The 26,106-nt window shown below is 37.4% G+C and overlaps 1 protein-coding gene across 8 annotated transcripts in view; it reads left to right on the forward strand.

Annotated features, from left to right (window-relative positions):
* The window catches only part of KIF13A (kinesin family member 13A), a 123,873-nt gene that overhangs the window by 33,518 nt on the left and 64,249 nt on the right, over positions 1 to 26,106 (forward strand). For all 8 annotated transcript variants that reach the window (XM_090136882.1, XM_090136883.1, XM_090136877.1 and 5 more), the window contains 2 exons: positions 8,779 to 8,791; positions 17,014 to 17,074. In XM_090136882.1, the coding sequence (XP_089993008.1) occupies positions 8,779 to 8,791; positions 17,014 to 17,074 (74 nt within the window). The remainder of the gene's footprint in view (positions 1 to 8,778; positions 8,792 to 17,013; positions 17,075 to 26,106) is intronic.

Here is a 26,106-nt window from a genome sequence, read left to right on the forward strand (position 1 = left end):
ACAGACTCTAGAAATGAGCTCAGGTTGTGTCTTCCTCTATGTTCAGTAGCATGGTGCTTGTTGTTTGCCCTATCTGAAGATCATTAGCTGTCTTGGCAGTTGGTCTGTTTTTGTTAGCTGAGGAACTCAAAGCAAACACTCTGAATGGTTTTTCTTGGGCTGATTTCTGTGATTCGTTTCATGACATGCTGGGTTACTAGAGCTTGCTAGAATACTGCCTAAGTTTTAAAGAAAACAATGAATAAAAATTTCACTTATATGGTCCTATATAGGGATAAAGTCTCTTCAGTACTTCTAAGTTGGGTGTTGGTTCCACAGCAACTTACTCACTTTAATTAGGTGGAGCTGATTTGAGTTTACATCCCTGCTATATTGTTCCACACAATAAACCTTTTTTATCACATGCATCATCTCGCTCTTTCTCTGATAGTGTTCTGTCACACTTGTTAGCACTGTCTCTTAAAGCAAATAACGTAATATTAGTCACTGGCACATTAGATGTTGCAGCCTGCTGTTAGACACTTTCTAAAATCTTTCTGGTGAGGTGGCAGAGATTGCTGTGCTAATGTGCATTGTCATCAAAACCGTGGAAACCTTCAGTTTCTTACACAAGTTAACGAATGGCATTTCTGATCTTTTCATTTCATATTCACAATACTGAAAAAGCATGCTAGGATGAAACGAAGATAGCAATTTGTGAATTTTGCTGAGTCTCAGGAAGATAATTCTTTCATACTACAGTTAGATTTAAAGAATGCTAACATACATTTGCGCAGCTGTGTGAAGTGTCGTGCCTAATCAGCATCTTTTTTTGGAATCTCATTAGTAACATAAATTAGATTAAATTTGCATGATGATTTTCCCTGGTGTGATGATGGAATGTGACAGTGAAATCTGTGGGTTGTGTCTTGGCCAGTTTGAACAAATGGTTGGGGCTGTTGCATGGGGAATGGCTCAGCTAAATCCTTGTCCTGCTTGACTAGGAAAGAGCCTCACAGCAAGAATAGTCTTACAACCAAATGTTATAACATAGGGTTACAACTGAGATTCAGATCTGGTTACTTTCTTAACTCCAATAGTTGAATTCTTTCCAGTACGTTATCTCTTTTTTTAACGAGACATCTGAAATCTTCATCTATCAAGTTGCTAATCACTTTTAGTATCTTTGAAGCAAATTGCGATACCGAGCTTTAAACTGTCTGTTATTATTGAAGTGGAATTTAATTAATGAAATACTACATTGCTTAGCAAGTTTCCATCATCTGCCTTTGAAGGTGATCTGTTTTGCAACAAACGCTCAACAATTAATTAAAGCTCTGTATTTTTCCAAACGTCTTTGAATGCTGCATGCAGAAGGGGTGTATGTACAGTGCAGCCTAATGTTTTGGTGGTTTGTACAGGCAGCATTCCAGAAGGAGATTTCTGCAGAGCAGGAGCATGAAAAGGGAACTTTTTCCTTTGACATTGGAGAGATAAGGGGCAGTTAGTTGTTGGGTGCAGCTAACACCCTGATGTGTTGCTCTCCGTAGTGTGTGTGCACAGAGTTGAAATGCCAGTTAATGCACAGGACGTTTTTCTCCTTGTGAGTGCAAGAAATAAATGCAAAAACATTGGAATAATAGCTCCCTAATAAATGCCATGGTAACTTTATTAACACTGCTAGAATGCCTTTCCACATGCTTTACAGAAACATAGAGTGTTTGTCCAGACAAAAGTTTCATTCAATTCAGGCTGAGAATCAGTCATTGAAGACTAGCTTAATAGCTGACAGCTCCCTGCTTCTGAGATATGACTCGTTTCTCTTATCTTACCCTGATTGATTACTTAGCAAAAATCTTCTAATTTAGAATCCTTAGCATTCACTTTTACTGAAAAAAGCGAGAAAATAATCAGTTTTAGGGAATCAGTTTTTGGCAACTACTTTTAATAACAATCACTGCATCTTACATTCCTTTGCTATTTTGCTGTGAGCTACTTTACTTTGATGTTAATATAGGCACACTATTGTGATTGTCTTGTACTTCGGTAGGAGATGCTTGTTACAATAACTAGTCTTGAACAAGCTTTGAATGAGTGGTGTTTAAGACTTGTGGAGAATAGATTATTTGACGTGATAAATTCTGGATAGTGGTCTCAGCAGTAAGGTTTCTTCTATTGCAGAGCAAAACGACACTTTGATTGAGTCAATTTTTACTTTTTCAGTAAAACTAAGCCAATTAGCTGAAATGGGGTGATACTACTATCTTTTTATCTTACAAGAAAAAAAAAAAAAGAAAAAAGAAAAAAGATTATGTTGAAGGATGGCTGAGTGGACAGAATTTTCTTTAGAGAACAATCAGAGTTATGGATTAATCTTTCTGCATATGGGTGCTGGCTCTATTCCTAAGCCAGTGGCTGTTTGCAGAGTAGCTTGCTTTTGCAGTTAGATGGTGCTTTTCAAGCTGCCAACAGAAGTTGTTTTTGCTTGAACTTGAGTGTTTTTTTTGTAAAAATTAGAACTACCTGAACTTCATGTCAATACATTGCTGATGTAAATGTAGTAAAAATAGTCAGAACTTGTAGTGAAAGGTAGTTTAGGGACTAGATGTGTTCCAGCACAGTTGGTGCTGTTTTCTATCTTGTAAATGTCTTTCACTTATTTTTGTGACCTTGTGCTGGTCTTATAACCTGTGCTGCATTTCTTTTTTTTTTTTTCTTTTATCACTGCTGCAGTGAGTGAGATCAGGTTATTGGAGTGGAACCTTGATATGGTGGAATAACCAGTCGTTTTCTAGAGGGTGTTTTTATGCAATGATAGTCACTCTGCTACTGTAATGCCTGTTTTACTTAACTTGTTCTGCAGAACTGATTTCAGTGTTTGGCTTTTCTCTCTTTCCATTGGGCACCAGTGCATAGCTCACAGTTCCTTGATACAGTGCTTTCATAAAGCTAGAGAGCAACCTATTTTTAGTGTTTTCATCTGTGTTGGTTTGTTTCGTGATGTTTCTTATTATGATCAGCTATGTCACTATGCAAGCACTTGGTCAAACTGCTTTACTTGTTAAAATATTTGTATTTCACAATTCTTTTTTCTATAGAACAGACTTTTGCTGGATAGGAGGATTGAACAGGGTATGTTCTACCCAACTTATGCAAAAATATAAAATATTTGTATATAAAAAAAAAAAGTTCAACAGTATATAAAGTATGTGTTCTGGGAACCCTGGTCCTGAATTGTGATGCTGGTTTTTTCATTAGCCAGCTCTACCAGAGGTGCCCCAGCCAAGTACAAAGCTAGGACACTTCCCTTTCAGGGCATTGCCCCATTTCCTTTGACCTTCTCCTGCCTTTAAAGAGTAGAAGGAGGAAATGGGCGAATAAATCTCTTTTTCTCTGTGTTTTGGAGAAAATGAGAAGTTGCTAATGCTTCTCAACACATGATCACTGAAATAGTTACTATGACAGACTGTAATCCTTTTCCAGATACATGCTTTTATTAAGTAGTACCCATTAACAAAGCATATACATACTTTTTAAGATGCATAGTATCAGGCCTGCAAGTAACAACCTGCAGTGATAAACCACTCAACAGTGGGGGGTCCTAAAGTTGCAGGATATCCCTCTGAGGGATAATGGAAAAAAAACCCTCATCTCTATTCTTACAATACTTGCAGTTCCTAGGTGTGAGTGCTGAATGTCTGCTATCTCTGCTGCAACCACTCTTACAGCCTTATATACCCAGGCAAACAATGCAGTTACTTTGATCAAATAAAGCAAGAGGCATTTGTTATGGTGATCCTACTACTGGTTACTTCACCTGCAATCTACCTCTGAATGATGCAAACACGTACAGATTCTGGGATGTTCTTGGCTTACATTACTGGCAATCTGATTTAAAAACAGAAGAAACCAAAAGAATGACAACAGAACACCACCAAAAACACTCAGAAAAAAATATTATATTTATTGTGATCAACTTGTCCTTAGGGTTCCAAAGGCTGGAAGGGTGGTAATAAAAGGAAAGGCTGAAATTGAGGATGGGAGGAGTATAAAGCTATATCCTTCCAGGTACATGAAAGCATAACAAGTTTGATAACCTGTTCCAACTTGACATAGCTGGGAACAGTCAGGTTGTAGGCTCATATAAAGGGCCCATTCATTCCCTGATATTACAGAATTCTCAACATAATATTCCTCCTGCATGTGAGGAACATGTGAAAGGCAAGATGTGAAAACTGTAGCTATTAAATGCTGCCAGGGAGAGCCCAAAAATAAACGTGGAAACATTTTCTATATCCGTCAGGATGATCTCAATTTGCTGATCTTTATGCTCACAGAAGAAAGAAAGAATATCATTCAACTTATTAAAATAAAAAAAAGATTTTTCTCCCCTTTTCTAGTATACTGGATATTGTTTTTAATAATTCTTCTGGCCAGTGATCCTGAAAACTACCTTGATGACTGTATAGCCACTACATATAAACATTTAATTATATATTTGGGAAAATAGTGACTACTGCAAATTTGCTGTGATTGCACATGCGATGAGAGCAAAAAGGCATTTCAGAGTCAGTGTTTTGGATAATGATTTTTGCTGGAGTCAGCAGTGGAGTCAGCTTGGAAGAGCAAGCTGGAAACCCTGTGGTTGGTTCATCATCTGCTATAGATACTACCTGTGGTTACTTAACATAGCTGGTTATTACTGCTTTGTCTTCATTAGCTGATTGTGAGAAAGGAAAAGAATCCACAGAATACTTTCCAGAATATGATGTAATTATAGTATAATTGTGACCTACTTGGCTTCTTAGCATGGTCCAATTGGAGAAGAATTGGATTGTGTGGGTGTCGTTCCAGAGAGACTAAGACCTACTTTTCAAATGCGTTTTCCTCCCCCGTCTCCTTAAACGTGGAATACCTGGGTTTATACCTACAGGATCATTTTAAAAAGCACCTTACCCCTGCCACAGATGACATTCTCAAAGGCTGCTGGTGAAGCATAATTAGATGGAAGGATTAGGTGGGGGAAACGTTTACCAATGCTTTCACGTTTTTTGATGTTTGAGATGACTTTTTCTCTGGTCGAAGTGGCTTTTGGTTGGGAATGCTGACAACATCACTAAGGGACAAAAGCCATTCTCATTCGTGGTGTTCTGAACTCAACTGTCATTAAAGTGACAGTACCACGGGTGCCCACAGTGAAGGAATGTCTTCTATTGCTCCCTGTTAAACAGCGCTAGTTTTCTGGTCACAGTATGTAATGCTAGCTTATTCCTTATTATTAAACACATCTCATTGTATGCTGTCATGGAGAGTTTATGGTAGATGGCAGAGAGAAAACATTGATACAGGTAAGTAGACTTCACATTCATGTTGCACAGAACATTGAACTGAACACATAACAGAACTGAACCTTATTTTATGCATTTGAGATAGAGATGTTCTGAGTTGAGATTTTGGCATATTTATCATAGAATCATAGAATGGTCTAATCATCCAGTTCCAACCCCCTGCTATGTGCAGGGTCACCAACCACCAGCCCAGGCTGCCCAGAGCCACATCCAGCCTGGCCTTGAATGCCTCCAGGGATGGGGCATCCACAACCTCCTTGGGCAACCTGTTCCAGTGCATCACCACCCTCTGAGTAAAAAAAAAAAAAAATTCCTCCTAATATCTAACCTAAACCTCCCCTGTCTTAGTTTAAAACTATTCCCCCTTATCCCATCGCTATCAACCCATGTAAACAGTCATTCCCCCTCCTGTTGATAGGCTCCCTTCAACTGAGGTCTCCCCGGAGCCTTCTCTTCTCCAGGCTAAACAATCCCAGTTCCTTCAACCTTTCTTCATAGGAGAGGTGCTCCAGCCTTCTGATCATTTTAGTGGCTCTCCTCTGGACCCACTCCAAGAGCTCTGCATCTTTCATATTTGCCAGGCAGAAAAGGAGAGACTTGGTGCTGCTGCAGAAGATAAAGCTGGAGTAGGTCCCCAGGGGCAAACGACAGTAAACTTCTCAGCATAATTAAAAAATAATTCTAGTGACATTTTGCTATACCATGATTTTTTCAGGACAAAAGAGGAAGTTTAATAGTGCAGTTGGCTTCAAGGTAATTGCAATTTGCACTTCCTCCTAAGGATGAGAATATTTTTCAGGTTTTTGGTGGTGATTACTTTGGTTTTGAATTCTGGATATGTCAGAGAATAAATTGTCCTTTGTCAGATTAAACAAAAACGTGCTATTGTGCAGACACATTACAGGAATAGATAACTGTGATACTCCTTGGCTGCTTGGTTTAGAGGAGATTTTGTTACTGTTCAAAAGATATACCTCCATGTTGTCATCGGCACAGTGGTTGATGGAACATTGATGTTTAAACATGGCATAAGTCTGGGAAGTAAGAATGTCAATTGCTGTAGCTCTGTGATCTGCTGTCCTCTTCCCCCCCCCCCCCCAAGCTGTGATACTGAATCACCAGATCTGCTTGGTCAAGGTGTGATAAAAAGTGAGAGAAACCCAAGTTTTTGTGAAGCTGAAAAGATGCTGGCTTCTGGGACAGGGAAGAAACTATGAAGCACATATGAAAAAAAAAAAAAAAAAAAAAGAAAGCAGCATATTTTGATGGAAAATTGAGGCTAACACATGTTTTATAAGACAACTTTAAGTTGTGATTTCAGTAGAACTGTAAGCAGTTATTTTTTTTATTAGTCTGAGTCCTTTGACTGAACAAAGTATTTGTACCTCCATCTGAGTCATTGCCAGAATAAGGTTACAGTGACTTACTTAGCTGGAATTTTCAAGTGGCTTAAAGAAATCATATCCTCTAGAGCAAGGTAACTGATTTCCAGAGGCCTTTGCTCATGTTGCTAGTGATGAGGCTGGCAGGTGCCTGAGGAGTTCAGCTGCAGCTCCTGATGCCTTGACATCCAGGAAGCTGCAATGGATCTCGCTTCCAATGGGGGAACTCCAGCTGTCCAGCACTGATACAAAAAGTTGCTGCTCTGTTTTCCTTAGAGCGACCACCAGAGGAAAGTGAGAGAGAACTTCCTAAAAGGCTTGCATTGCTTAAGGAAATGTGTTACAAAATGTGCAAAAGGAGTTGTTTACTGAAGTGATGTTCTGTACCCCTTATCCATATGAGGCTTATCAAACAGAAAACTAGTTGGTAAACTTTTTGTTGACACTTGTTTTCTTTGACTAATAGTTGACCCTACTGAATGGGGATCCTACTGAACTACAACAGCTACCTATATGGAATTCCCTAGGAAAGCTGTTACGTTCTTGAATTATTTCTCAAGACGTGAGTGCATTTGAAATAAATGAAAACATTTTCTAAGAGGTCTGGGTAACTTCCCTCAGTAGCAGCATCTCTTTAATGTAGGAATAGAAAGTTTAGAGCTGATACTAAACCTTGGGCTTAGATGAGCTGACAAACTTGAACTTCCATCGCATCTGGAAATTCATTACATGAAAAAATATTCCAGGTATAGCAAAATAGTATTTTTTTGACTTGATAAGAGTGATTTCAGCACAAGTTCTGAGCCACCTGTCTGTGAGCTTGCTATGGGGTGAGCAGCTGCTGTTAATAAGAGGGTAAGGCTGCTGGAGGTGGTTTGGCTAGGAGGCAAAGTGTATTTGCATTATACCACTGTTATGTGCCAGCTATGTAATTCTGGTTTAGTCAGATGTGTCATCTGAGGTATGAGCTGAGAGTAGGCAGAAAAGATTGTGTAAGATGTGTTTGTGTTTGACTTTCTTTCAGCCTTTTTTGCTGAGCTCCATGCTGTGGGGCAGTAGACAGACAGTTCAAAGTGTTATTTCCCCGTCTTTCTGGAGTTTGTGTCTGTGATTTGATGGGGGAAAGCAGGGCTTGGTCTCATGTGTTTCTATAGTGCGTCACTTCAGATTAATTTAAAGCTATGCATAAGATTGTAGTTTTCATGAGTGGCCTAAACCAACTTAATTCTGTATCTTATCTTTGGCTCTGCTCTTGCACTGGCATTAGCAAGCACAGGGTTGCTTAGTGAGACATGTCAGTGGTCGTGACCAGTCCCTCCAAAAAAACCCAACAAACTATTGAATTTACTGTGTGACCACATGGCTGCCAGGGTAAACATAAAACATTGAAGGGCAAGTCAAAGTACTCTACATTGGTATCCTCAGTTTGAAATTTGTTACCTCTGCTCCATTTATGACAGCACCAGTTGGAGCTGTGCCTGAAGGATAATGGTGTTTTTGCTTTGGTTTGCCATGCTCTGCATAGGCTTTCAGTGGCCAGGGAAAATACAGGTTTCTATACATTTCTATAAACTGTAAGAGACAACTGTTTGACTCCTACCTTGTTCTTGGTTGTGTAGCACTACTGAAGTCAGAGGGGCTTTGCCCCAATGCTTTTATCTATCAATCTGTAGGCTGTTTTAGCTTACCACAAAATGGAAGTGATTTGACTTCCATGGCAAAGACAAAGAATGCTTGTTTTCATTTTTAAACTCAGTGCTGTTAGATTTTATAGCTGTAAGAAATGTTACATTTTTTTTTCCTCTCTTTTTAATCTATGATTATATTAATGATTAAGGAACTACTGATGCTTGTTAAACAATCTATGCTATATTCTGTAAGTATCTCCTGATTTCTTCTGATTTGATTATTCTTAAAAACATCGTGGGTTACAAAAAAAAACGTTCAGATTATGGTAATGAAGTGTGCTGACTGTTTTTATTTCTTTTCTTTTTCTGCTGCCTTCCATTTATGTGAATGGTCAACTCATTCTTCACCTCATTGTTGCTGACTTTTTCCCCGTCTTCTAGAAAACCACCGAAGGTAAGCATTCTCTCTCTTTATGTTTGGGCCTCCTTTAAAAGTGTTGAATACTACAGAAGTGTCTGCCATGTTCCTATAGTATGGGATCAATGCGGCTTTGATGAAGAAAAGCACATTTAAAGAAACCTCTATTCCTCATTTTTCGAAGTTAACTTCATAACTGTGAAAGATTACATTTTAATCCAATTGACTTGAAGATTATGTGAAGATATAACTTCTTAAAGCTATGACTAGGATAAGCCATTATTTTAATTGCGTTGCTAAATACCTTTGAAATAATAAATAAGTATAATGTGTAAAACATTTTATTGCATATAATACTTCTTTGTAGTGAATATTGTTTTAAAAGATGGTGAAACACATCTAGAAAAAAACAAACTCTTGTTTGTAATTGAGCACTGGAACAGGCTGCCCAGGGATATCTCCTTTGGAGATATTTCTTCTGTGCTTTCCTGTGTGATGTACTGTAGGGAACCTGCTTTAGCAGGGGGGTTGAACTCAATGATCTCCAGAGGTCCTTTCCAACCCCTATGATTCTATGATTTTGTTGTCTTTAAGAATCAGTAATTTGTACCAAGTGGCCAAAGAGCACCAGAACTTGCTTAGAAAATACTCTGTGTGTAATGCAGGGGAAAAGAAGCTGAATGAGCGTTATGTATCTATTGGGATACTTTTTGTTTGTGTTGGATGTTATTTTTCATAGCAGAGAGCTGTAGTTAATTGTGAATGAGTTCATTTTACATTATTCTCTTTGATTTGTAAATCTCGAGGAAATAGTTTATGTGCAAATCTGAGGTGTCTTCTACAGGTGTAGCAGAGTATTATGTTAGCCTTCTGGGAAGTAAAATTGGGATGCCTGACATATCTATGTGATTCAGACAGCTATTTTTGTGTGTGTATATAAATATATATAAATATACACCATTCTGATTATTTTTTAAAGTGTAAGAAGAAAATATCCCAGTAAGTGGTCTGTATTATTCCCATTAGATAGGAAAGAATGGAACAAAATCTATTCTAGCATGAATTGAAATCATCATAAAAACCAAATATAATTTAAGATCACAGCAGGTTAAAAAAAAAGACAATTGTTATTATAGTAAATAACACTGGTATTTCCATTTGAAATGCTTTGAAATGCTATGCTGGGCTGACATTTTTTTCCCTGAATGATTGAATCTCTTAAAAAGATGGAGCTGGTTTTCAGTTTCTTTTTTTTTTTTTTTTTCCAAAGCAATAAAGTTCTTCTTCAACTCCAGTTAATATACCTAGCACAAAAGAGCTTGATCATCGACTTTAAAAAGAAAACTAACAAACACAATGACAAAAAAGCAAACATGCAAGCCCCCATTTCTTTTTTGTAATTTTAACAACAAGAAAATTCATGAGCCTTCCTTTTCTGTACTGCCCCATTCATATACCCTTGTAGGCAAATAAAGTTGTTATTGATGTTATGTAAGAGCTTAATTACAGCCTTGAGTTTCTTGCACAAAAGCATACCAGCTGCATAGTTGTGTATATAGGCCACATAATTGCTAGGTATAGTTAGATGGTCATTGATATCCTTGAGCTATCATACCAAAACTTAAGATGATGAAATGTTGATCAGTTCGAGACAGAAGATGCTTCTTACCATCAGTAGAAATACATATTGTGAGTATTTCAAGACATGATGTGAGATGAGAATGCTTCTTGACCCTTCACAGTCAGTTTTCAAAATTTGTTAATGAAACTATGGGAGTGTTGAAAGTTTCTTTTGTATTTCATGAACTAATTTCATTAGTCATGTGTGACTGTGATTCCCAACCAACTCAATAGCTCTGAAGCTTTGGTAGAAAAAGTTATGTAAGGGTATGAGAGTTTTCATCTTTTTTTGCAAACATCACGATTCATTATGTTATGATCTTGGGCTCTTAGTGTGATGTTTTGACAGTTAAAACAGTTGTTCTGATCTGGATTAAGATCAGTCTTCAGATTTTCTGTTGTACCTCTTTAGGTGGTAGGACTAGTGTTTTTCACTCAGTGGATTGTCAGCAAACTGTGCTCAACTTCTTATCAGGTCCTTTAACGACTTCCATTTATATCACTGGTGTAGACTTTGTTTGCAAATTCATAATGTACACTTAGCTACTTGAACAGTTGTAGTAAAGTCTGGTGAATGAAAATCCCCATTCTTCTTTACTGATGCTCTTTTCTTTTTAGCAACCAATTAGTCAGCCCTATAGTTCACCCTACCTGTCGGGCTGATTGCTTCCTTGAGGTTCACATGAGCAGTATCTTCACCAGTAAAGCATAACTTTTTTTTTTTTTTTCTGTAAAAACAGAACATGATTGATTAGCCATCTATTGGTCACATGGAAATGACTATGAAGTGTTATCTGTGCATTTTCAATATTGTATAGATGCATAGATGGTGTTTACCAAGACTGAACATGTTCCTTAACAGTACACTGCTAAATGCTGAAAGCCCCAGGCTCTAGTCTGTATGGAAGATTAGATTTTAAAAGAACCAATAAGGTGAAATTAGACTCCTTTCTAAACTAACCATGTTGTATAGCTTAATCAGGCAAGCATTTAATATTGGATATGGCACTGATTACCTGTAAGTAGTTCATGTAAGTATACTTGCATGCATGAGCCCTTAAAATTATTAATTGTTGAAGGCATTGATTAGGGGCTCTAATAAAAACAAGTTCTGCAGAATATTGTTTTGGCTATTTAAAACGTTAATACCCCTTGGCTGTCTTTTCTAATTCTTTGAGAATCAGAAATACCTCTGTGCTGACGTGCCCAGAACTGAACACAGTACTCGAGGTGAGGCCTCACCAGCACTGAGTACAGGAGCAGAATGACTTCCCTAGTCCTGCTCACCACATCATTCCTGGTACAAGCCAGGATGCCATTGGCCTTCTTGGCCACCTGAACACACTGCTTGTTTCTTTCATTTACCTGTCTATTTTAGTGGCTGCAGTAGCCAAGAATATTACAAAAAGTAGAATAATTGCAAGGCTTGTTGCTTATTTCCCTCTGAAATTTGAAAACCAAGAGTTATTTTGAGTCCAGGCATAAGAGCTGGCAAACATCCATATGAACTTGCATCTGATTGCATTTGAATGCCAACCAATGTGTTAACATGAAGTGGTGTGAAACTTTCTGTCAACGGTTTCCCATTTTGCTTACTTTTTAAAAATACTTTACAATTTGTGTTATGGTGGAGATGAAATTGACATCCCTGTAATAGTAAAGCAGGAATACGAGTCCATAGGGTCACAGAGATGTTCTTGAAATACTTAGAGCAGCTGAAGATTCAGGAAGTCTTTGTGGGGATACAGTTGGTGGTTTTAAATGTTGAATTTCAAACAACAAACAGTTGGATTTTTTTTTCCTTGCAGTGTTAAAACAGCCAAATGGAATAGATTTTCCAAAATATGTTTAATACTAATTTGTAAAAGATGCTTTTGTAGTTCAAAAAATTCTGTATCTGTCACAGATTCTTCTTTGTTCAAATATGTTTAAATAATAGTTTTGAAATAAGTTGGTGAACATTTTGGCTTTTGCTTTTGTGTGTTCTCCAAAAGATGAAAAAGGCATTTTCAGTGCGCAGTGTGAGTATTGGCTGCTGAGTTCATTTTGGTGTTCATATTGACAATGCTTTTCATACCTCCTTCAGAGAAATGGATCACAGGGAGAATAAAATCAATGAGAAAATAAAGTTGGTTACTCTGCATGCTCAGATCGAAAGAGAAAGTAGTAGCCAGCATATATTTAAGTGTCCCCAGGTAAGCTTGTGTGCTTATCTTAGTTCTTAGGACTGCATGTGTTGCACCTTCTGCACTGGAGGCCAGCAAAATAGAATCATCTTTGTACTTAATAGATAAATAAAAAGGTCCCACTGTTCAGATTGTGTCCTACAGGCATTTCCCATAAAGTGCCTTAGTTATGTGGGTGCTGCAGAGCCTTACTGATTGAGAGCTTACTCTTAAATGCTTTATTTCTTACTCTCTTCATGCTTGTGTTTAGAATCTGTTTCCAAAGGTCTAAGTTGTCCTGTAAATAGCTTTGGTTGGGAATCCTCATAGTTTCTGTTCTGTTATCACCAGTCTAAGTAATTTTAATTTTTTTGCATCCTTGTTTCAGTGGAGAAAAGAGTTTTCCTGCAGTTGCTATATGAGTTATGCAGGTATTGAATGCTCCTGCAGTTTGCACTCTTTTACTTGACATATTTTTAATTTTATATTTTGAAGTAATCATTACTTAAGGATTTAATAGCTTTCCAGAAAGCAGTCTATAAGAAGCCTAAGACCTTGTCGTGGCTTTTTACATGCAATAGAGAACTTATTAAGATCTTACATTTACCTTCATTTCATTTTTAGGCAGATTTTTTCTCTTCCTTATTGCACCATCATTTTGGACCAATTTTTACCTTTTTAAAATAAATCAGATAATTGCTTTTCTATGAGGAATAGCTGCAAGCACAGGTTTTAATTTGTCTCTTTACAAGGTCAGTGTTTATATGATTATGTCCTGATTTCATCTGAAACAGAGTTAATTGTGCACTTCGTGGTGTATTGGTGGTGAGCATTGGTTGGTATGTGGGAAGTAATTGCATTGTGGCTATATATATTGTTACCATTGCATTTTTGCTTTCGTTTTTGTCTTCTATGTTAGGAAATGATGTTTCATCTCAACCCACCAGTTGTTTTGTTTCCAATTATTTCCCTTATCCCACTCGAGTGGGGTGGATTGTGTGAATGGCTGTGAGGTACTGAGCTGCTGCCGGGTTAAACCACAACTGAGTCACTGAATAATCCTGTCATGATTTGCTACCTTAACCAGGGGGAAAAAGTGTAGGACAATAGATTAAATTGGCTTGCAGTACTTCTGTATTGACCTCTTATGTCATTACACATTAGCCTGTGTAGCTGGGTAACCTCTCTGAACTGGCCTGTGTGATCCACTGCTGATAATATTTTGTTTCAAGGGAGCAGAATAGGCATTGTTAGACTGGATCCTTACAATTGGGTTTCCATTTGTAATTTATCAGCTTGCAATTTGATCACAGAGAGATTAGGTTGTTGTTTTTTTTCTTTACCCAGTCAGTCCCATAAGGAAAATGTTCGCAGAAGTGGAATGAGAGAAGAGAAACACAAATTCTTGGGCTATAAAAGTTATTAAACAGGTTGGGCTTTTTCTGTTGATGACTGAGAGTTCTTTAGATTTGGAGCTGAAGCAAGACAAATAAAGGCACAGAAATATTTAAAATGCACCCTGCTTTTATGAAGGCCTGAAAGTAAAGGGAAGTAAATGCTGCGTTTTGCTCACAGTTCAGTGGCAAAGCTACATCTTTCACTCTGGAACAGCAGGAAATGTCCTGGTTTTTGAAGTTGTCTCTTTCTGTTTGTATTGGAGTAAGTGACTCAGACCTCCCTGTTAGATTATTGTTCTGGAGTTGTTTGGGTTTTTTTCCCTCTTCAGAAGGAAATTCCAGAACTCGTTTCACTCTTGTGAGCTAAGCATTGTCTCACTGTCAAGTCTTCTCTTAAACCATTGTCATATTTTGCATATAATTAGAAGAAATGAAAAGAGACGAGGTTGCTGTATTAAGCCAAAATTTTATCTTGCTATTTTATCCCAGAATGTTTGTAGACATTTCATGAAGACTTTGGTTACAATCTAATCTACAGATATGTCGTGTGGAAATGTTATGTCTGCAGACAATCCAAGAGAGTTCTGCATATTTGAAAACCAAAAAGGAAACTATCCATCACCTTCTTCCTCATTTGAGGGTTTATCTCAGGATGTCTTGTATTCCTGCTAATAGGGCCCCTGGCTCTTGCTCTGTATTGACCTGCATTGTGTGTCTCACTAAGCAGATTCTCTTGGAAGTCCCAGCACAGAAAATTTGGTCCCAGGCACAGTTTTTATAAAGAAATGATTCCTTTCTGCCTCCCTTGGGATTCCAAAAGAACAGAATATAAAACAGAATTTCAGTCTTTAGTTTATCTACAGTCAGTTTACTGTGATAAAATGTGGAACGCTCACTGTATCTTTTGATGTCTTTGAAGCAATATAAGACTGTCAAATATTAATTAATATTAATTGTCTGTACTGTAGTGTTCTCAGATGTTAAGGAAAGGCAACTCGAATCAAATTATGGCTTTTAAGTGCTTTTACAGGACACTGTTGCAGGTTCCCAAGTGCGTTAAACGCAATATTGAATATCGTTCTGTTTCTACCCAGCTGCAACCCTTAGCTGATATCATAGTGAGTCTTTATTAGACTGGTCATCCTGTTAGCTTGTCTCTTTAACAATTATATTGCCTGTCATTTTCTGGCTTTCTCTACTGAGCTGTAGGACTATGTACTTTTAGGTTAGGCAGTGCTACTTTCTCCTTAAGGTTCCTTCCTTGAGTAGTAGAAGTGCATGGTAAAACTTGTGTGCATCTTGTATTGATGTCTGCTACATAGTCACCTCAGCAAGTTCTGCAGATTGAGTGCTTTCAGTGATGTTTTGTTACTGTTGGCAGAAACATTGGTCAGCCTTACTTTTTGGACAGGAGTGAAGCTGGCTGTTGGTCACTGGCTGTGCCATCAAGCGTGTGATACAGGAGATGTCTTACAGTCATGAAATCCTACTTTTATAAAAAAAACCTCCTTGGTTTGGCACAAATTGGTGGAATTTTTCTAGAGTTTTGTCTCTTTTGAGGAGGTTATGCAGAATAGAACTTTACATTCTGTGATTTGAGCACATTCAGTTCAATTCATTGTGTATTTAGATGTATTTCTCATAACGTTAATTACAAAAGCTGTAATTGAAGAGATTTGAGGGTGTTTTTTTTCTTTTTACACACAAGAGAAGCACTTAATGTAATTATTTGCAGTCTTGCTCTTTGAAGTAGGCTAGAGCTGAAGCTAGTAATATAATCCTGAAGAGGAAATGCATCCTCTAGTTCTGAATACCACTACTGCTCTTTTGTTTCTTTCCTTTCTTATGGAACCCAGCAAAATGTCCAAAAGATGAGCTAAAACTGTCATGATTTGTGAATGTGAACATGTCTATTTTAAGAGATGGAGTGCACAAAGTGCCATAGTTTCCTGTGCTTGTTGATGCTTTGACTGCAGAGCTTCGTGTATCATCCTACTGGCAGCAAAGATTGCATTGTCACCTGAAATTCTTGGAAGAGAGGAGTGAATTTTCTAGATTAGAATAAACTGACAACTTCCACTTGCTTTTAAAGTAGCAAATGGAAGCGTATGTGTTTTGGGTCTGTCTGAATGGAGTTAACTTTCTCCATTGCAGCCCACATGGTGCTGTTTGAACTGGTAACTTAGTGCTAATAACACAAATGTTGAGTTCTCTACTTCAGTCGTGTAGACACAGCATGCTGTTTACTGGTCACAGGCTTGCTGCTATATTGCTACTATTCTTCAATAAGATCCTTTTTTTGTCACATCTTGTTCTTCAATGATATGTTTTTCTCAGCTAATCCCAACCTCCATCCTTGAGTCTGGATTTTCACTGTATTTTGTTCTTTTCTTCTTCACGCTTTATGTCCTCTGCATTCAGATCAAGTAATGATGTCTTTACCGTGGGCTGGATGTTTTCCTGTTTTTATATTTGCTTGGGTTTTTGTTGTTGTTGTTGTTGTCTGGTCCCCCTAGTTACAGACTTTGACTTTACTCTGAAAGACAGCGATGGAGTCTTTCTTTCTTTCTTTCTTTTTTTTTTTTTTTTGGAGAAATACTCTGACTGTGTGTAAGACCTACACAGAGCTGGCATTTGCAGTTTCAGTTTCAGCAATGGAAATTTGAATCAGAATGAAGGCAATTTACATTTACACAGGGACTCTACTACACCTGTCTATTCCTCATCACTCTTTCCTCTTTTTCAAGGCTTTGTGAACAGTGGACATTTCTTTTTAACTGACTCAAGTGTCCAATTTTTAAAACAGTTTAATACGTTGGTTCAATTATAATGCACCTTTTTAAGCAGTGTTTTGTAGTGTGGACTTGTAGTGTACAGACAGAAAAAGTATTGCAGCTCTTCAGTGCTTAAGATTTCCAAAAAGTATTCCCATTGCTGAAGCCTTTTCCAATTCTGATTTAGGATCTGTAGAAAGAGTAGAGCCTGTCTGCAGTTAAGCAACTGTTGATTTATATAAAACTTTAAGAGATGCTCTGTAGCTTGAGTTCCTCATTTTCCTTTTATGTGCTTTTTACAGGTGTTTGCCTTTGATCACTGCTTCTGGTCCATGGATGAATCAAACACTACAAAATATGCAGGTAAGCTATTTTATGTGCATTCAACAGTGTAAATAATTTGAAAACATGTGAAAGCTTTGACTATTGTGGATGTATTTTTTTTAATGTTTTATATGGTGATGCTTAAGGGACTTCTTCACAAAAGCAGACTTTTTTTTTAACAGGGGTTTAGAGTGCTAGGTTACTGGTTACGAAGGAACATGAGCTTTAGGATGCCCAGTGTGTTGCTTGGGGCAGGAATACTTTTCTTTACATGCAATCTATAATGCTTATCCCTTCCCCCAGAAGAGCCTCTTCTTAAGTTTCTTTCTGTCACCTAAGGTTCAGAAATTAATGCTGGAGCTAGTGATGAAAGTATGTTTTCTGTTCTTTTAATTCTTGTGCCTGTTTTTCTCGAATGGTGTGATTATTTCACGTCTTTCCAGTCATTCATATTCTGATTGTTCAGATTCCTGACATTTTTGAGTGATCAGCTTTGTGATGCCTTCCTCCAAAAGCTGACATTCTAAATTAGATCATCATCGCGGGGCTTAACTTTCTTACAACTCAATTAATGCATTAACATTAATATTTTTAAAGAAAATCTTGATTGTTACAGCTCTGTATGCCAGGATTTCAAGGCTGTGGTCTATGGAAAAGAGGAAAAAAAAAAACCAACAGTTTTTGGTTAAGGTATTCACATAAAGAAATGTTATGGTCTGAAGGAAATCTTGAAGTTTGAGTGCTCGTTAGAATGTATCTCTGACTTGAGTCAAATCCTGAATCACAGGAAATGCACTTGATCTACTATATTCCTTGCTTGTGTCAGCATTGTAGATTTCCTCAGGAAAATAATTTTGTTTTGTTTTGACTTTCAGTGTCTGTGTTTGCACTGAACAGATACAGTGCACTGGACTCATAGTTCAAACTGGTAAATTCCCTGGAGCACACAACAGCTCCTTTTGTGTCTGCACAGCTAGACTTCCTCTTAAAGGAACAGGGTTATGATGCAAAGCCAGATGTTGCCTTGATGTGCCTCAAGTGTGCAGTTGAGAGCTGCACGTATTGGGTGCATTGTGAGGCTAACCCACTTTTAGAGAAGATAGAGACCAGAGGAACACCTTTAACCAGTTAAACCTGTTCCTACCTTAGTTTAATCTATCTCCAGGTGAATTCATTGAGATTCCACGTTAACTTATTTTTAATTTGAATGAAAACTAGATTTCTATAACCTCTTTGAAAAGTTGTGATCAAATTCTTTCTGACTTAGAACTGAAGCTTCGCTGTGTAAATGATAGATCAACCCTTTCTCAGTCTGGACTCCAGAATGCTGCTACATCTTCTGTAATTTCTCACCATCCGTGAAGTTGTAAGATCTGTTTTTGCTCTTCCAGATAATATTTGTCTGATAAAAGAAACAATTTTCCTCTTTTGTTTAATCTCAGAAATATTGTAAGACCATGAGCTTTAGACTGCATATGAAAAGAAGATCTAAAACAATTAATTTTCTCTATTTTCGTGTGGTCTTGTGTCTTCCAGCCCTCACATTCTAGAACATAACGAATTTGATAGAATATTAAAATATATATATATATATAAATCTGTTTCAGTTACTGGTTTGTTGTTTTTGCTCACTTATTCTTGCACGAACTGATACTGTCCTATTCTACAGTAATGCTTCTTGTTCTAGAACAGAAAACCAAATGCTGAAGTGGTAAGATGTTGGCTTTTGTATAGCTGTAGTATGAAACTTCCTGAAGTCTCTTTCAGAGTTTGGCCTAAAGAAATGCAATTACTGGCTTTGACTGGGTTTTTCAGTAATCCCTCTGGCTATTCTTATGGAACTAAATGGCATTGTTCTAGGCAGTTCATAAATACACATGCTCCCTATATCCAGGTAGTATACTAGAGACTGTTACAGAACTAACAAGCTCAGCACTCCACATAAGCCACCTGGCAACCCGACTTTTAGAGCTGTAGAAACTGTAGTTTCATGACTGAATACTAGACCACAGCAGGGAAGGTGATCTGGAATCTGGGCAGATGTGTTAGATGCTTCCTGCTCTGATGTAGTTCTGTGTGGGTGCATGAGTTTACTGTGAGTGACAAGAGCAGTGATTAGTTACATAATTAAAAATAAATATATTTAAAGCTTGATATAGCTTTAAATACTCACGTCTATATGTGAGTAGTGTATGAGCTTCAAGCTTAAGTAAAATTCTTGAAGCAAAAAGATATGTGAGACAGATTTAGTAACTGGAAGACCCCTTTAATCTAAATGACAGAAATACAGTGGAAGATGTGACAGTTTGTAAAAGAGATTCTCAAGTGTGAGCCACAGTCAGTCATTCCTTACTGTGCAAAACTGAACTGTACTCATCCTGCAGTAGATTGTGTAGATATTGCTGTATATGTTCTATATGAAAAATTTGATAGATTCACCATGTGTGATACGAAGCCAACCCCCTCCCACAGTGGTGTGTACCACGGACAACGTGTGTTGGAATTATTTGTAGGTACCTTTTGTGCTTTTTTCCTGTCAACAAAACCAAAACGTGTACTTTCCTGGGAATGCACATTTCTTACAGGATATTTAAAGCTATTATGCTGGGCTGCTTTTATTTATTTATTTTTTACTTTGCTGATTGATCTGCAACATTACCTGTACTTAGTAATATTGTTTGCGCAAGAGGAAGATTCTTGTTTGGGTAGACTTAACACTGTGGGCAATTGGTAATGTTTCTCAGGCCCTAGGAGATCAGGGCTGAACCTGCAATGGGCTCAGTCATCTTTTTCTCTTACACTAAAAACTCATCCTTGGATATCTGCACCTTTTTGTTTGGGGGTAAGGCTTATTCTGTATGTACTGACTTTATTTGGGAACTCGTGCTTGGGACATATGAGGGATCTTGCTCATGTATGAAAGTCAACTTCTATTTCCAGTGTTTAAAAACATGGGCATTGTTACATTGCAATTCTAAAATGACCCAGCAATATCACTGACATAAGTAGTAAGGATTACTTTCACATGAGAAAAAATATTTACAGAGGACATCTTTGCAGCTGTCCTTGCAGGACTGTCTCTCTCATGAAGACAGTGAGGTGTCTGAAGCAGTGAAGAGGTGGTACTTCAGTTTCACATACTGCAAGAGATAGAGGCTCTGTAACAACTTGATATCCTGGTTTGGATATTGTGAGAAGCAGAACCTTCTTCACCTTTCACTCAAGCTTCTTTTTTCTGTCTCATGCTGCAGCTTTGTCTGGAACTTTCTCTTCTCTGTGACATTCTTTTATGACTATCCTAAGATTTTTCCTTCAGACTGAAAACAAAGCGTGTGCAATCAAGTACACATTGAAATGTGTCTGGTTTTTGTGTTGTTTTTTTATACCTGTATTTTTTTAAACTCAATCAATTAGCATAGTGGGAGGATTACTCCTATTACTGATAATGTGTGCTTCAAAGCAATTAAATAGATATATCATTCCGTGTGAAGAACAATTACAAAACTGGGTTTATACTGACCACCACAGGCTACTTACTGGGCTTTTTACATTGCTGATTTAATGATAAAAGGCATAGTTGGAATTTTTCAAGTGTGTGAACCTCTTACCTGAAAGGAAAAAAAAATAGAAATGTGTCAATGAAATAGATTATGAGAAAGGAAGGGGATTTGGCTTTAGGGCAAAATGAGTTTTACTTGATCTGGACAAGGGATAAGCTCTGCCTGACAGCCTGTATGAAATAGATGTTGAGAATAAGGAAAAGTAGCTGCTTATTAGTCTTTGTTTCTTGACTTGAATGGTCAAGTCAACACGAACATACCTACTTGCCTTGAAAAGCTCATAGAGACAAATAAGACATTTTGGTGAAGGGAGTTATTTTTGCAAGCCTGGACAGCAGTAAGAGCCTATTGAAGTCTGCAATGAGGTACATATTTGAAAGGAAGGAAAGAAACCCTTCACCTTGGGAAAGATTCAAGACATGGTGTAAATAACTTCAGTAACCCCTCTCCCCACTTTGTATCTTCTTGTCTGTGGACATTCCTTAAACTCCTAAACTGTGTCGCATTTGACCTGAAATCTCAGATCTGTTTCTGCTACTTTATCCTGAGAAATGAAATACCTGATATTAGGCTAAGCTTTAATTTTGTGTGAAGTAGGCACGCTGATTCCTGCTCTTCCAGCAGCTGTTTTAAAAAGAAACAAACCACCCAGTTGTCTTGAACAATTGTAGTCTCCCACCCTCATGAGTGGTTTTATGTTGTGGATTTGGGACAGACAGAAGTGTCTGTCCGTTTGTACTTCTGGCTTACCCGGTGTAAAAATATATTTGAAACCCAACCCTTTCCAACTGTTCCATTGATTTCTTTCTTTCTTTTTTTTTTTTTTTAAGGAGTCTACTTAGCATGTAGGACTTAATTTTAGGTGGTGCAATTGATGTCTGACCAATATGTTTTTGGAGAACCTATTTTCTCAATATGGCTTTAGGAGTGTTTAAATTAAACATGGTTAAAGTATAGGCATTGTAATGCTTAATTGTAAGCACTCCAGACCTTTTAGTGTAACAGGGCTTTCAACACAAAGACCTCAGGGCTTTGTCAATACTGTCATGTTGAGCTACAGAAGTTAGACTAGACCAGCTGTTCTGCTTGTAGGTTTTTTATTAAGATGGACCATAGACTTTTTTTCCCCCAATTTAAAGAATTTCTTCTAAAACTGTTATCCAGCACAGCTTTTAATAATTCTAATCACTGAAATCAACTTTTATTTTAACTGCTAGATCTTGGAACTAACTGCAATTATGTATTAAAACATTCACTGTTAGAGGTTAAGCCATAGAAAGACATGACCAGCTTGAATTTTCAGTGTTGTTCATTAGAAATCATTTGGTTTTGGTTATTTTTTTCATATTAGAGAACAGCAGTTAGATGTCCTAACTGCAGTCAGGACCTCGCTGAGCAAATCCATGCTAACATATGGAGAGGCTCAAAACTGTTATCTGTATTTTATATTGACAAGTTGCTGATTACTGGAAATACTGGATATCTAAAAACCAAGCACCAAAACGAATCTTTGTTTCAGTACCTGTTGACTGTAAGTTTATCAGTAAATGAGAGGACCTTGTGGAAGGCTATAAATATTAATGGTGTTTACTTTAAAGGTAATTTAATTGGAAAGAGTAGTCTCTCTTTTACTCACCCTCTCTTTTCTTTCCTTTCCTCTTTTTATATCTGGTTACTAGTCACCAGTCTAGTGATCTGGGAATATACAAACTTAATTTTAAAAGTCATTGGCTTCATTCTGCAGATTGCACGAGCATGTCATAGGGTTCTTCAGCAATGTGTAATTTTCCCTACGAAAGCTGTCTGTCAGGTTGAATCTTCCAGTCTGGGCTTCAGAGAACTGAATGGGTTTGATCTGAAGGAATAGGGTGCAACACAAAGATATAAGACAGAAAGTACTTGGATATCTCATTCTGAAAATGGTGTACTGTTGTAGTCTTGCATTTCAGAGTGTTGATTATTCTGTTTTCAGGATCTTTTTATCTTACGTATTTTAGTAATTTAATTTTTCTAATACTTTGTGTTCACTCCAAGATTCTAGCTAAGAGATTTTCATATGCAGATAACATCAAGGTTTTCTTTTAAAATTATTAGTAATTTAATAGCCATTAATAATATGCACACTGGCTTACTTTGCTGTTTTACTTTGTTTTATAATTTTGCCTCTAAATACCCAGTCATTTCAGTAGGTAAAGAGCACATGAAAAAATTTCTTAGCTTCAGTGGCACATCCTTAAATGCCTATGGTGTGTGATAATAGCACACAGCCAGCACTGGAAAGTTCCAAGAATTAAGTATGTTAAAATGTAGTTCTGAGAAGAAGATGAGTTTCCTGTAGCTGTCAGATAAGTCTCAGATACTATCTAGACTGCTGAAATCTTTCCAAGCTTTTGTACTGCTAGTGCTAAGGAGGGAATGTTGATAGTCTCCCTTTCAGTGTCTGTGGGACACTGTCAGTGGGTGGCAGCACTGTGTCTGATGAAAAGGTTCTTGGGTTGGCCTCCTGAGGGAAGTGGCATCCTAGAGACTCCTTTGATTTTTCGTGGATGCTTTTCTGCTTTGGCATCAGGCTTGTTAGTTGCACTTGTCAGAAGGTACAGATAATGTCTTGGAGCTGTGAAGGCAGTTAGAGCTGTCTGCTGAAAGGAAAGAAGGTTTCCATATTGTCTTGATGTTGTTTTCTGGTACATCTTCAGGACTGAGTTGGCATCCACCGATGTTTATCAGGTTTTGATTAGCAACACATCCCTGGAAGGATGTTAATAGGATTTCTGCTGAATGTGTTGTGAGCATTTACATCATACTGCAGTGTTGTCTGAAACTTTTTTCTTGCAATATGCTTCCACCTTAACTGTTTTGCTCCTTAAAGTAGAGGAAGCATTTGGTCTTCAAATGAGATTATTTAGACAATAGTATGCATGCAGAGCTCACCAAACTGTGCTCTCCTTCCCCCTAAGGGAAGAGGAGACAGGAGAATCTGCCCCGTGAAGGCTGGCAGCTCAGTACTCACCCCCAGAAAGCCTTGGGTGTGCTTTCCTCTGCCTGGTGGCATGTGTACGTCAAACATCTATTATTTGCCCACATTTTGATCAGAAGATGGGAGAAGGAACAAGGGGTTTCAATGTCAGGCCTCAGTTGCCAGCTTAGGAGAGTATATGGTCTTATCCAGCTGGAAGATTGGGCATCCCTGTCTAAAAGATGTGACAAGTCGGTTTAAGGGACATTTTTCTGGAAATTAAATAGTGGTGGAACGAAAAGAGGTCTTCTATACTGCAAAATTAAATCAGAATTGAGTTAAACCCCTTCTCTGTTCTTTAAGCACGAGGCATCTGTGGAAGAAAAGTCCTGTAAATAAGCAGAAGTCTTAATTGCAGGACATGTAAGATTGTTTAGCAAAACCACAGTGTGGTAGTATAGACAACAAAACTGCATTTTATTTTATTTTATTTTTACCTTATGTGCACTTAGACATAATTCTGTATACCATAAATTTTGTAATCAATTTGCAGAACCTACTAATAAAATGCATGGGGGAAGATATTATGTTGCATGATGAAATTATCTCCAGGACCGTATCATCTCATGGGTGACATGCTCCTGCCCTCAGGAGCACCACCACTGCATTAGAAAAATAATACAATACCTGTAATTGAAATTTAAATTCTTCTGTTCTTTTCTGTGTTCTTTCTTTTAGAACCATTTTTTAATTTTTATTTTTTTTTTAATCTTATGGTAGCTCAACTGTTTGCTCTGAACATCATTCTTGAATGGCCTGCTTGTCAGTGTCTGGATTACTGAGCTTATAGAAACCTTTTTGGAAAAAAAAAAAATCCCATCTTGTCTGTGCAATTTGATCTGCCTTCTTCCTCTTGCCATAAGAAATTCTGTAGGTCATCTCATGATTATCGTGACTATGGTTAGTTTTGTAATATTCTGGTATCTGTTTTTTTCTTAGGAAACATGGATGTTGTAATTTATTGCTAGTCAGAAATGGGCAATAAAGATTTTTTCCTCTTCTGACGAGTGGTTTTGTTCTTCGCTCACAATCATTTTTTTTCTCTAAATGATTTTACTCAGCTTCAATCTTTACTTGATTTTTACACTCTTGATCAGCAATATAGTAAGCGGCTCCTTGCATCTTTGATTTGATGACTTCAAAATATGCCTTCAAGAGTTGGAAAGCAAATTTTTGTGTATTGTACAGTCTTATTAAACACTTGCACCGATAAGTTTTCTTCATGCATTCTTAAGTAGTTCGTTAGCATTCTCTACAGCTGTTTCCAGGAATGCTGGTTTTGAACAGTGCTGTCTCAAGATAGGTATCATGAAATGATTGAAAGATCATAAGTGAATGAATATCCAAGGAAAGGAAATGGAATTATTATGTAGTACAGCAGGCTTTTCTCTGTTTTTTATTCCTGTATTCAAAAGTTATTTTTTTGGAAAGTTAGTCTGAACTGTGTTAATCCAAGAAGCAGTACTAATGATCTTTTGGTATCTCCATATATATTTCTGTATCTCCAGAAATACAATTGGAAAATATACACAGGGGCCTGACATCACTGCCATAGTTTTTCCTTTATAGCAAAAGAAAAATTAGGCCAAAGTTAAATAGAAGTAATAGAGATTTTTAGTCTTACTTGCATACGTGAGAGCCATTCTACAAACAGGCATTCCATGGGTTGTACTACAGGTGTTCAGTGGTCTACCATTTACTCAAGTATCACAAAGTTAATATTCTCAGGCAACATATAAATGTGCAGCTAGGTGTTTTTTGATGTTCTACTTTGAGAGCTAAACAAGTCCTATTGCATGCATTGTACAATTGCTTCCAACTGGAAAAATGACATCTGCTGAAATTAAATGAGCTGAGATAGGTGACTTCACTGCTCAGAATATCGTCAGGCAGCGTATATAAGTTTAAAATCAAACACCAGAAGATATGTAAATGCTTTCCTTATCTCAACTCCTCTTTTTGATGTGTATGCAAGTGGTTCATTTCTCAAACCAGAACTCAACAGACAACCTACCCACTGACCATGTTTGTGGTGTATAAATTCTGAGCATTACTTTTTAAAACAAAAGAGAAAAGCGTATAAAGCACCACCACAAACAAAAGAAATGCTCTTTCTCTTTTATCTCCTGCATCTAAAAGATTGAAGCACATCTGAAATCTGCCTGGCTTAGAAAGATGACTTCTCAGAATATGAAATGCTGTAGCTGATGTTTCAACTCTAGATTTGCCAGTATATATCCACAGACAGCTCTGCTTAAGTCTCTCACTCATAATGTACAGTTCCTGCTTCGATGTCTTCAGAATGCTCTGTCTTACTTCCAGCATTGCCTTAACATGGAGTAAATAAGAATGGGTTATACTGAAATCAGAGGCTAGCTCCTAAGAGAACAGCTATTTCTACCGTTATGTTTGTTGTATGCCTAATATTCTAGTTCGCTAATGTGTTCATTGCAATTCTGTTGCTGGACTCTTGGGTAAAGTTTATTATTATGAAT

The sequence above is a fragment of the Phasianus colchicus genome, chromosome 3 (assembly GCF_987193195.1).
Source record: "Phasianus colchicus chromosome 3, bPhaCol1.hap1.1, whole genome shotgun sequence".
Lineage (NCBI taxonomy): Eukaryota > Metazoa > Chordata > Aves > Galliformes > Phasianidae > Phasianus > Phasianus colchicus.